Raw genomic sequence first — 13,051 nt, forward strand, 5'->3', positions numbered from 1 at the left:
GGATGAAAAAGGTGATTGGGCAGTTTAGCTGAAATGTTAATTTAGTTGATTTCTTTTATTACCTCAGAGGCAGGACTTTGATTAGACCCTAGCCTGCTAATGACCACACAGCAAACTTCCTTCTGCTTCATCTAATGTAAGTTTTTGCATCAGTGAAATAAGAACATGTTTAGTTTATGGTCAAGGATGTACTTGCAGCCAGACCCGAGCCATACAGGACACAAACTTTCATCTTTGTTACCTTCTCCCTTTTGCAAGTAATAAGCTATTTTTTTAAAAAGTAGTTGACAGTCTTTTTTTTTTTTTTTTTTGCTCGTCAATATGTGATCACAGTAAAGTCAGAAACACAAGCATTATGCTAACAAAGTATTTTTTTCTCTCTACTAAAATGTACGATCTTTCAAATTCATCTATGTTGTGAATTCGTACTGTTAAATTCTGTGCTGTGTAATCGAAAAGATGGTGACCAAAAAAAAAAACCCTGCAAGACATGTTTTTGACAACCTTGATTTGAGTTTTAACTCTGTCTGCTAGGAAGGGTCCAGTGAACATTTTAGTTTATTTTCAATTGCATCTGTTTGGCTTTCCACAAAGAAAATTTTTGTAGTCCTCCACTTGATGAAGTGTGGAAATGAGTTAAGCATGAAAATCAAGGAATGTTCAAACTGTTTAAATCATGATTTCAGCAAATGGTCTTCACTGCACATCAATGTGAAAAAATATATATTTTTTTCCTTTCAATGTTTGTTGCACAAATTCACATACTATCTGTTCACTAATGTTCACCAACAGACAGTTCACCTCTTGTAATTGATAAGCTTATAAATGATCAATGTTATCCTTTCAGTTCCCTCCCAGTGAGGAGGTGCTTCACTGTGAGGGAACTGTCAGTCTCAAGCAGAAGATGTTAAATGATTAGCAATGTTTTATAGGTTGACGAAAGCAAAGATTGGTATTTTTTGGTAACATCAAAAGTTCATTTTTGAGGCAAACAGAAAATCCAGCTTATTGTAGTTTACTATAAACTTGGACTGAAATCCCCCTTGACAAATTTGGAAAAAAAATAAAAAATTCAGCTAAAGTGGGTGGTGCTTTAAGGCACAGAGTGACTCAGCCAAAGCACAGAGTGACTCAGCCAAGTGTTGGGAGTTAAGCAAGGCTGTAGTAAGCATTGTTATCAACTCGGCACTTTATTGTTATAGTTTTCTCCAAGTAGCTAGCGTTTGGAGAAAACCTCAACATGTGCAAAACTGAGAAACTCCATCGATCAACCAGCTGTACATTGAAGTATGTCACTGGAGATTTGTTCTCCTGCCCGAGGGATGAATCCTTGGCCCACTGCATCAGTGAAGACTGTCGCATGGGAGCAGGCATAGCGGTGATGTTCAAGAAGAAGTTTGGCCGAGTCTCAGAGTTAAAGGAGCAGAGTGAGTCAGACTAGTCTTTGTTCGGTAAAAAATGTTTCATGCTTATGCACTTCATTCAAATGTCTTATTTCAACATCAAGTGCTAACTCATGTCCTGTTTTGCATTTTTAATGTATGTCCAAATAGAGAAGATGCCAGGGCAGTGTGCTGTCCTGGCACATGATCTACGTTTCATCTACTATCTGGTAAATATACCACAGTCAATTTTACTGCATAGGACTAAAGTTGGTTCATTATTCAATCTGGTAACTCTATCTTTCCTATTATTTGTGTTAGAACACAAAGAAAAAAGCCAGCCAGAAACCGACATATGCCAGCCTGAGACAGAGTCTGGAAGACATGAAATCTCACTGCTTCCAAAATGGTGTCAATAGGATATCAATACCCCGGTTTGTAGAAACTACTACATAACTATAATAAATACCCTTCATTCTTCTTCTTTATTGGGAATAATTGTTTGTATCGTGTCTCTCAGAATTGGCTGTGGCCTGGACAAGCTGCAGTGGTCAAAGGTGTCAAAGATTCTGGAACAGGTCTTTAAAGAGACAAATATCTCTATCACTGTGTACAGCCTGCCCTGCGTTGGGTCAAAGCTGCAGATGCATGCCGTGTAGTATATTTTCATTGTTTCTTTTGCTTAAAATCATTTATAATCTTATAAATTATGAATGAACTCAACACTCCTTAAACAGTTTTAAGGAAACAATAACTAAGGAAACTATAAAAACCTCCCCATAAGATGTTTAGATGCAAAACTTTTAACATCCCACTGATGTAAAATAAACAAATGAGGGTGGAAAACAGGGGTAAATACAACATTGTGTCCTTTTTCACCACTCATATCAGAATATAGTTAAACTCATATTACCTTCATGGTGAAATAATTTTATGTATTTTTTTCCTGAAACATAGAATTCATATTTACTAGATATAGAAACTTCTGAAGCACTTTTATCGAAGGAATAAAAGCAATATTGTTCAAATAAAAGTACCACGATGAAAACTCAGTTTCCTGCCATTGATTCATATAAGATGCAAAAACGTATTGCAAACTCTGATGTTGCACTCTGTCACTACATTTTTTTTAAATTCTAAAATTATATAGTTGTTGAAAATGAAACTTTCCTATAAATATGTAAATTGAAATTGTGGAAGAGTTTCCTCCTCTATTTCCTGACCCAAATTAAGGAACAAAAATGTTTTCACAAGGTTTTTTGTCATGACTTTATTTTGATTCATAAGCTTGTTTTTAGACTTTTTAGACTGTGTGTTCTGTAAATTATGTTGTAAATTATGTTGTGTCTTTGAAAATTGCTTTTAAATAAAACTTAAGATCATGGTTTCTGACAACAGCTTCTTATTGTTGCGAGGGGATGACTTGTACCTGCTCAGACAAGGCTGCAGTATGTGAGAAATGTATTGGAAAACATTTTTTAAAAATTCTTAGGTTCTTTTGCCTCAAAAAATGAACTTTAGTGCTACATGTAACCCTTGTTTAGACATGAGTCTATACACAACACTGGTTAACATGGTCTAAAAGTGATCTAAGTTTACGCTTAAAAGTTACAAGGTTTACCATAGAAGTTCAGTAGGTCATGCAAAAAGTATCTAAAAAAAATATATGATGTACTTTCATCAAGTTTTTCTTTCCTCTGATACGCAGAGACTGTAACATCAATAAAAGTAAGAAAAATACAGAATGCAATAGTCAGGCAAAGGTGTCATACACCTTCCTCTGTATTTTATTTGTACAAGTTATCTCCTCATTTATGTTCTATAGACAGTTGTTGTGCAGTTCATTGATAAAGAACACATCCTGATTGAACTTTCAAAAGAACAGAGACTTTGTCTATTAGAGTGAGCAGTTACTTGGTGCACCAATAGTTGTTTGAAGATAAGCCACCAGCCAGTCAGAGGTAGTAGGTAGCTGGTCCTAATGGAGGAACACCCATTTTTCAGTGACAGCAGGATCCCAATGTGTCATTTAAGAACTGCGGGGGAAGGACAGTCTACACCTCTAGCAGTATGGGACACAAACTACCATTTGAAGTAACTAGAGCTAATAAAAATGTGAATAAAATGTGCTGCAAATTTCCTTCAAAGACAAAATTTGTTTTGAACAGAATAGAGAATTCTACATTACAAGATTATCACCATCCTGCATAAAAGTGTAAGTCTTCAGCCTTAAACAGATGTTCACATAGCAAACATTATTTTGTATAACTGTAAGAGATTCACATTTAAGATCATCTCTGGTGTCTGGTGTAATAGATCACCTTTGCTTTTTGGAAACATTATTAAATTAAAGAATTAACCAAAAAAAAAAAACTTTCACTTCACTAAAATGTGCTGTTTTGTGTTCATCATTAAAATAAAACCAAATAAATGCACCACATTGCAAAAACTTGCAAAAGTTTTTCACACCAAGTCCTGCATTGTAACAGGACTTTACAGTAGGTGTCAGACACCTCACACTGTCACCCATAGTAGAAAAATAGAAAAGGAAAAGTTAATCTGCTAAAGACAGATTGTGTGTAAATTCTAGAGGAACCAGAAGAAGTTTCATATTTTTATCAGACAGGATAGCAAACTGCAGTTTGACTAAAGTGAGATTCTCAACTATGAGATTATTTTCACATTGATGTGCAGTGAAGACCATTTGCTGAAATCATGATTTAAACAGTTTGAACATTCCTTGATTTTCATGCTTAACTCATTTCCACACTTCATCAAGTGGAGGACTACAAAAATTTTCTTTGTGGAAAGCCAAACAGATGCAATTGAAAATAAACTAAAATGTTCACTGGACCCTTCCTAGCAGACAGAGTTAAAACTCAAATCAAGGTTGTCAAAAACATGTCTTGCAGGGTTTTTTTTTTTGGTCACCATCTTTTCGATTACACAGCACAGAATTTAACAGTACGAATTCACAACATAGATGAATTTGAAAGATCGTACATTTTAGTAGAGAGAAAAAAATACTTTGTTAGCATAATGCTTGTGTTTCTGACTTTACTGTGATCACATATTGACGAGCAAAAAAAAAAAAAAAAAAGACTGTCAACTACTTTTTAAAAAAATAGCTTATTACTTGCAAAAGGGAGAAGGTAACAAAGATGAAAGTTTGTGTCCTGTATGGCTCGGGTCTGGCTGCAAGTACATCCTTGACCATAAACTAAACATGTTCTTATTTCACTGATGCAAAAACTTACATTAGATGAAGCAGAAGGAAGTTTGCTGTGTGGTCATTAGCAGGCTAGGGTCTAATCAAAGTCCTGCCTCTGAGGTAATAAAAGAAATCAACTAAATTAACATTTCAGCTAAACTGCCCAATCACCTTTTTCATCCTAATGAAGTAAACTGTTGGTGGTGACATATTGACTAGAGGGATTTATTATAAAGAATGGCTCACTTGTTAGCTTACAAGAAAAAACAATATGAAAATGATAAATGTTCCTTTTTGAAACTTTGTCTGTACTGATGATTTCAGTAACGAGAGAATTCAAAGAGCTAAAAGATTCAGACATTCAACTAGAGAGAAAAAAGAAAGTAGAGGGCAGGAGCGTAACAAATGTAAGAAAGTAAATAACCACATATGTCAGTGTATTCCTTTTTTTCCAATAGATTGACAATTATATGGGATACATGGTTTATAAAGTTAAGGATTAGAAAAAAAAAAAACATCTGAAAAGTGTGGTGGACTTGTGGATCTACTGATACAGTTTTGCTTCAGAATTGCATTTGGAGACCAGGTCTGAGTGGATTTGCTTCTGTGGTCATGTTTTCCTGTTTTTTCTTTCCAACTTTTCTCCTTTCAGGGAGGTCTATTTCCTACAACACTTAACTTCATGCATGTTCTTGCCCTGGTGTTTTGAAGATGGCAACCAGTAATTGAACCATAGATGGTACTAAATGGGTTTTAGGAAAGATATTGAGGAAAAATAAGATTGAACGATTGAATAGAATCACTAACAGCATGGGCAATGCATAATCAGACAGGATGATAAAAATGTTCCTCATATGTCTTGTGCAGGTATCGGTAGATGTAGTGTAAACGTAGTAGAGGTCAGGCTTGTTTCAGTCAGAAAAAAACAACAACTAAATATTAAAATAGTTTTCCATAAACTAATATTGAATAAGAGACTCTTCTTTTTGTGTGTGTGTGTTTAAGCCTGACACACATGAACAAGAGGAATTTTATTAAAGCTGGTTCATTTTGGTTTACGATGAAATGCACAAAGCTGATCTTTAATTATGCATTTATTTTTTATATGGGCTCAGGTTTGACTAGAGGCCAAGATATCAAACTTCCACTCAATCCTGTCATTCTTGTGCTCTGTCCTAATCTCTATGAAAAAGTATGTTCTTTAATCGTGTGCTAGTGCTATGGTGTTTTTTTTCTTTTGGTATCTCTAGATAGGAGAGGAGTTTAAAATGATAAATAGAAAACTACCTGACAGAAGGAAAACAAAAAAACTAAAGACATGGTAAGCAATTCTAACTTAATTTAAAATGATTAACCTGTACTAATATTAATAATTTTGTACATGTTTGATGGCTTAGTAAATACTTGTTGAGTTAGGGAACAGTAGAACCAGATTTCCTTGACTTTTTTTTAAAATAAGCAACAGCTTAAAGTGACTGTTGGAGACAGGCTGCTGGGTTATCTCATACAAGCCGAGTGCAGCACAGAGAAAGAAACAGCAAAAACTTGTTCATAGGATTAAGCTATTGTAATAATTGTAACAGTATGCTTGTCTTATCATTATTCTAAAATGTATTGATGGTTGACAGTTTACCGGTTCCACATATCTTTGACTTTTACTATTTCCCATCCCTAGCTGGGGTAAAGTGACCGTTCCTGATTGGCTGTTGGTTCATCTGATGCAGGCTGAGCTCAGCAGCTGGAGCTGCACAGAGAAAGAAAAGCTCTCAAAGTTAAAAATACACATCAGTTGTCCACAAAATTAATCCATTCTCTTATTTAAATTGTAACTTTTTAAAAATTTATTGTAAAAAACAAAATATTAGTCAATAAAATACTTGACAATTTAGTAGATAATGACTCGACATTATTTTGGATCTTCATTCACCCCGAGGCAAGTCGGTTGGCTGAAGTGACAGAGTGGAGGACGGTTCATCAGATACCAGCTGAGAGCAGCACAGAGAAAGAAACGGTGAGGAAGTTAAACACAGATACATTTTTGTTTATGAAATAAACTATTCTCTGTTTTTATTATGATTTGAAATTAATATAACAATTAACATGATTTATTAAATGCTTAACTATTGAGTACATAGTGACTATAATTTCCTTGACCTAAATTTCTTCATCAGCCTTGACTGGGATGAAGTGACTGAGAGTTGGTTCAGGCTTGGAGGTGGAGATAAAAGTTCTTTATTGGATTAAATTTATATGAATGAAGCAAAAAATAAATATATATATATAAAAAATAGAGAGGAAACTTTGTCCAACTGTAATGATTTACTTCTTGGGGTGATGCATGGAGCAGGTGGTGGGATTCCCATCTGATTGGTTTTGGATCTTCAAGCAGTTGAGTTGGATGTTAGCAGACTAGCTTCTCCACCTCACTTCACAACCTGCTGCCTTTTGTCTTCAGGTTTTCTCTTTCACAAAAAAAGGAGGACTTCTGGGAAGCATCCAATTTATGGACTGGAATTTAATAGACCGAGCTTGCAGTCTCACAGAGAAGGGAGGTCCCACTGGACAACACCGGGTGGTGTTGGTTTTTCCCACACCGGATGAAGGAGCTTCAGCAGAGTGGGATTCATTGGAATCAGGCGGAGCATGCTGGGAGTCCTGGAAGGTGGGAATCGAGGATTCGAACGCTGCTGATGGAGGTAAGACCAGATTTGTATCCAGGAGTGCAGAGGATGGAGCATCAGCCATGGAGCAGGGCCTCGTGATGGTTTGTCCATCTGTAGTCTGTGAGGTTGGAGCAGATGAGCCATATGCTAGTTGATTAGCTTCTTGCTGTCTTCTCTTTTGAGGCTTTTCTCTTTTAATGCGAACCATTTTTTGTTTGTTTGTTTGTTTGTTTTCTGTGAGATCAAAGTGGATCTTCCTCTAACAAATGCAACAAGTAGAATGACAGGGTCTCCGAAAAATTATTTAAAGCAGAAAAAACAGAAATCCCACCCCTTTATCTCTATTGGCTCATTCATAAAAGTGGGCTGGGGAATCTGCCAGGAGCAGGAAGATAAAAGCAGTTGGGGGTGGAGTCTATCTGTGTGAGGAGGAGCTGCATTGGTATAACTGGGTCAAAAGTCACAAAGAGGGCCTGACCCCTTATTAACCATTTGATATAAAAGAGAATGTTCCAGAATGCTGTCTGTTTTATTTTGATAAGAACTTATATGATGCAAGAGAGAAGGTTCCAGAATCATGTCTGTTTTATTTTTGATAACCCTTATTAACCATTTGATTTAAGAGAAGGTTCCAGAATGCTGCCTGCTTTACATTGATAAGAACTTATATGATGCAAGAGAGAGAATATTCCAGAATGCTGTCTGCTTTATATTGATATCAACTTAATTTATATTATGCAAAAGAGAAGGTTCCAGAATGTTGCCTGTATTATTTTGATAAGAAATTATATGATGCAAGAGAGAGAGAATATTCCAGAATCATGTCTGCTTTATATTGATATCAACTTAATTTATATTATGCAAAAGAGAAGGTTCCAGAATGTTGCCTGTATTATTTTGATAAGAAATTATATGATGCAAGAGAGAGAGAATATTCCAGAATCATGTCTGCTTTACATTGATATCAACTTGATTTATTGTGATGCAAGAGAGAATGTTCCAGAATGAGAAGGTTCCAGAATGTTGTCTGTTTTATTTTGATAAGAACTTAATTTAATATGTTGCAAGAGAGAGAGAATGTTCCAGAATGCTGCATGTTTTATTATTGATAAGAACTTAAATTTATATGTTGAAAGAGGCTCCTTGACCCTTATTCTCTGTGTGAGGAGGAGCTGCATTGGTATAACTGGGTCAAAAGTCACAAAGAGGGCCTGACCCCTTATTAACCATTTGATATAAAAGAGAAGGTTCCAGAATGCTGCCTGTTTTATTATTGATAAGAACTTAATTTATATGATGCAAAAGAGAATGTTCCAGAATGAGAAGGTTCCAGAATGCTGCCTGTTTTATTATTGATAAGAACTTAATTTAATGTGATGCAAAAGAGAAGGTTCCAGAATGTTGCCTGTATTATTTTGATAAGAACTTAATTTATTGTGATGCAAGAGAGAATATTCCAGAACATTGTCTGCTTTACATTGATATCAACTTAATTTTATATGATGCAAGAGAGAATGTTCCAGAATGAGAAGGTTCCAGAATGTTGCCTGTATTATTTTGATAAGAAATTATATGATGCAAGAGAGAGAGAGAATGTTCCAGAATCATGTCTGCTTTACATTGATATCAACTTAATTTATATTATGCAAAAGAGAATGTTCCAGAATGAGAATGTTCCAGAATGATGCCTGTTTTATTATTGATAAGAACTTAATTTAAATCAAAACATATGTTTTTATACGATAAGCATTTGATGACGCAGATTTAACGGTCGTTTTATACGATAAGCATTTGATGACGCAGATTTAACAGGTGTTTGTGTGCGATAAGCATTTAATGACGTAAATAAACAGATGTTTGTGTGCGATAACATCGATTTTGATTTGGGCGTGGCATTTTAATCCATCAAACTCGATTAATTAAAATTTGACAGAAGCTTGTACCCTTAGTTTTTATCCTCCTGTCGTTTTGTTTCTCTTATTGTATTTTATAATCTGTCTTCAGTTTATCTCCTCATTGCATCACAGCAACACATCCAGCTAGAAGTAAATAATGCAAAGTGATTTTGTTTGTTTGCAACCACAACGACAAAAGCTCCTGCCCACAAAACAAACAGCCGCATGAATAAACAATCACGAATAAACAATCCTCTGAAAATAAGAGCAAGAAAACGCCTAAACTGTCTGAGATGGTTATGGTCTGTATAGGGCAATATGAGCCATGCTGGTTTTCTTCCACACAAAACATTTCTACGTGTTGAAAGTGGATCCTTTAAAAGGATCCATGATTAGTTGTAACAATCAGCTTTATCTGATAAATATTTATTTAGATGTAAAAACCAATACTGTAATAATACTGTAGGTTGCTACAATAATGGGGAAGCCTTCAGACTGGACACTTGTCCATCAGACGGTCACCAAAGTGCCGGAAAAAGGAACGCCACAGTAGCTCAAGATCCAGTTTGAAGACTTATCTCAACCATGTCCGCTGCTGTGTTTCATCAAGTCAACAGTCAGCACAGCCATCTGTCAGTAAATGTCAAAGCAATTCATGCTTCCCTCTTCTGTGAAGCTTTATAGGGTGCTTTGTTTTTGTTTTTTTCAGCTGGGCTTGGCATCTGCCCACACAGCCACCAGAGCCAATACCAAATTCAATAAAAGCATGCGTTCTCTGTGCTTCATTTGCCATCAGACTCTCCTGGCTTAAACCGCAAAGAGAATCTGCGGAGTGTTTAAATCTGTGGAGTATTTTGGTCCGCAGAGTATTATAAACAGGAAGATGAGACACCAGAGTCAGCAAGGCCACAAATTAAAGCAAGCTATACTGCTGTAAGAAGCTACATGTGCCTGTAAAACAATAATCACTTAACCAAAAGAAAAACGTAAAATATTTCACTCTGTGCATAAGGAATATATTGTATAAATGTGATATTACGAAATCAGGTTGTTGTTGTTTTTAGTTTAAATCTGAATAGAGATACAATGATCTCTATAAAGATCATTATACATCAGGTTGACTTCACATAAAGTATATCGGGAAAATTAACACAAATTAATTAAAGAAACTACTATGAATACAAGAGAAGGATTTATTTTAAAAAACTAAGTTACTATCAATATTAAAAACAATTGTACTTAAGTTCAAGGGACTCAGGTGGAGAGTTAAAACTGTTTTTTAAAAAAATGTCCGATAGTAATTTCCTAAACAAATACAATAAGATTTGATGTTTTCTTTTATGAGTTTGTCTTCAGACCTGTCTGGAATAACTTAGAGCAGATTTTCCTGCTTTTGATTTTTGATTGTGCTTTACATGACAAAATGAAGGCATGCATAAACTTTTTTTATTATTATTTTTGATTTCTTAAATATTCCTGTACTAGTTTTGTCTTGTTTGTGTATGGGGAAAGGTTAAAAACTGACCCAAAATGATAATAATCACCAGTCTTTAATTCTACTTTTAAGTACTTTCACCAAGCATTGCCTTTTCTGTTATTTCAAGGAAATGCTCTTCCTCAGTCAATGGTAATTTTCTATATAAGAACCAGCATTTCCTCCTACATTGTTTTGATTTATTATTTAAATTAGGATGAAAATAATGCAGTACTGCATTATGGAAGCCAGACTTCTTTCAATTTTCTGGTTATACGAATATAAATTTCTATACATTTGCTTTCTAAAGTAAAGACCTCCGTGGAATAATTTCAATGCTCTTAGACAGCCCTGCACACTGAGACTACAGTTAGCTTTTTTATTTTTATTTTTTTCGTATTTATCTAAAAATGCACCAGAATGTTTTTGAGTGGATGCAGCCTTCATGTAGAGATATCGTCGTAATATTTCTAACAGAGCAAACGTTTTCTGGAGAGAATCTGCTAATGTGAAATGCATTTGTGAGGACCGGCTCAGATGAAAATTAGAGCCTAATTGTTTGTCCATCACCAGAAACTCTTCTGTGATCATGACAGTTCAGAGTCTAAAGTTAAACATTTTCCACTCTTGCTGTGTTAATGCAACCACTCCAGACTTCGTCGTCTGCACCAGATTGTGACTGACAGATGTGAGCGGTCAAAGTGTTGTGCTTTAATATTCCAGCCGGGGGAGATCAGTCACCTTCACTAATCGGCATTTGGTCACTCCGACTGCAGATCAGCTGTGTCAAAAGCCGTCCACCTTATTGACAAATCCTGACCGCTTTTTCTTTCTTCTTTCTTATAGACTCTTGACCTGGTGAACAAAAACATTAGGAAGGGCATAGAAAACTACTACGATGACCTAGACTTCAAAAACATCTTGGATTTCGTCCAGAAGAAGGTAAGGTGATGGCTTTGCTAACATTTGAGAAGACACAATGTATGGTAACATTTTAATTGAAGGAGTGTGGGTAAGACTGACCTCAACTCAGCCATAAAGATGAAACATCTGTAACCCTCCTATGTTCGTCTCAGGTCCAGTAGGTCGACTTCACGACAGACACGTTCAGGTTCACTGTATTTATTAAGACAATAAGAGGAAATGGTGGTTAACATCAGTCCAGCAGCTTCTGCCCCACAGTTACAAACAATAACAGAAAAAGGGGGAGGAGCCATCAGTTACCGGTTGCTACGGTAACCACCAACTGCCAAGAGCAGCAACAGAACTTAGAGCACCAATAAATGTCTGGAGAAACAACTTGACTAAACAATGTAGATTCAAAGAATAAATAAACACATTTTGACAAACTTCACATTTATAATGTACATCCTACGTTAACACTGCAGCCTAAAGTGATCCACTTCCGATTTTCTGTCAAATCGGACTTTTTTACCGTTCACACTTCCAAATATATGCGACCTGTAAGTGATCTCTAGTGTGAACGGCAAACGACCTGAAAGAAAAAACTCTTATTCTTCTTACTTATTCTTATTTATATTACAAATCAAGAACAAACTTTAGATCTAGAGAAACTCCTATTAGTTTATATTGTGTAGTACTATTATCTTTTTTGTTGTTGCTACCTTTACCTTTTAGTCTGTCTTTTGATTTAGTTGTTTTGTTCTAATTCAGATAAAGCACTTTGAACTGCCTTGTTACTGAAAATGTGCTACATAAATAAAATAACCTTGCCTCCATGTTTACAACAGTATTACGTCAGTCTTATGGCCACCCTTTATTGCTACCCAATACATAGTAGTAATCAGAGGAAATAAAGCAAGTGATCTCTTTTGTCTAACATCTTAAACTTTCCTGCAGCACCCAGTACAAATCTATTTCTCATGACCGGAAAAGTGCAGATTTCTTACTAAAAGCAGGATCACTGATGTACTTAAATGTCCGCAGCATGGTCTGTGTTTGAAAAAGGAAGAAAAATGGTCCAAACTGTGTAGCGCTGCTGCTGTGCACCTGCTCTCAGAGGCATGCTCACAGCCTGAAGCTGCAGCTCTTTTTTTCTTCTTTTTTTTTTATTAGCTTTTACGAAGCACACAAAGCTGCAGCGCCTGGAGACAGCACATTGAAGCTACACGGTGGTCAGCAACAAGCCCCACTGATTGGTACAGACAAGACAAATGCTCCTTCACTCAGATAACTAAGGGAATTAAGTTGTGACCAGCACCTGGGCCTTGATTAAATTGGCATTCAAACACCTCCAACCCAGATTTTTGAGATAAATTAGCCTAAAAACCTGCGCAATTAAAAACCAAACAAATGCCTTTGATTTAAGGGAACAAAATATTCATGAGCCAGCACGTCATTTCTCTGAATGGTGTTTGATACAACAAAGAGGGTGACGTTTGACTTTTCCTCCATCCTCACAGCTA

At 35.8% G+C, this 13,051-nt stretch overlaps 1 protein-coding gene across 1 annotated transcript in view; it reads left to right on the forward strand.

Moving 5' to 3' along the window:
• The window catches only part of tspan15 (tetraspanin 15), a 60,854-nt gene that overhangs the window by 26,726 nt on the left and 21,077 nt on the right, over positions 1 to 13,051 (forward strand). Inside the window, exon 4 of the mRNA XM_014995479.2 lies at positions 11,472 to 11,567. Coding sequence (XP_014850965.1) covers positions 11,472 to 11,567 — 96 coding nt within the window. The remainder of the gene's footprint in view (positions 1 to 11,471; positions 11,568 to 13,051) is intronic.

Source organism: Poecilia mexicana, unplaced genomic scaffold (genome assembly GCF_051168715.1).
Source record: "Poecilia mexicana isolate PSO_F unplaced genomic scaffold, ASM5116871v1 scaffold_3, whole genome shotgun sequence".
Lineage (NCBI taxonomy): Eukaryota > Metazoa > Chordata > Actinopteri > Cyprinodontiformes > Poeciliidae > Poecilia > Poecilia mexicana.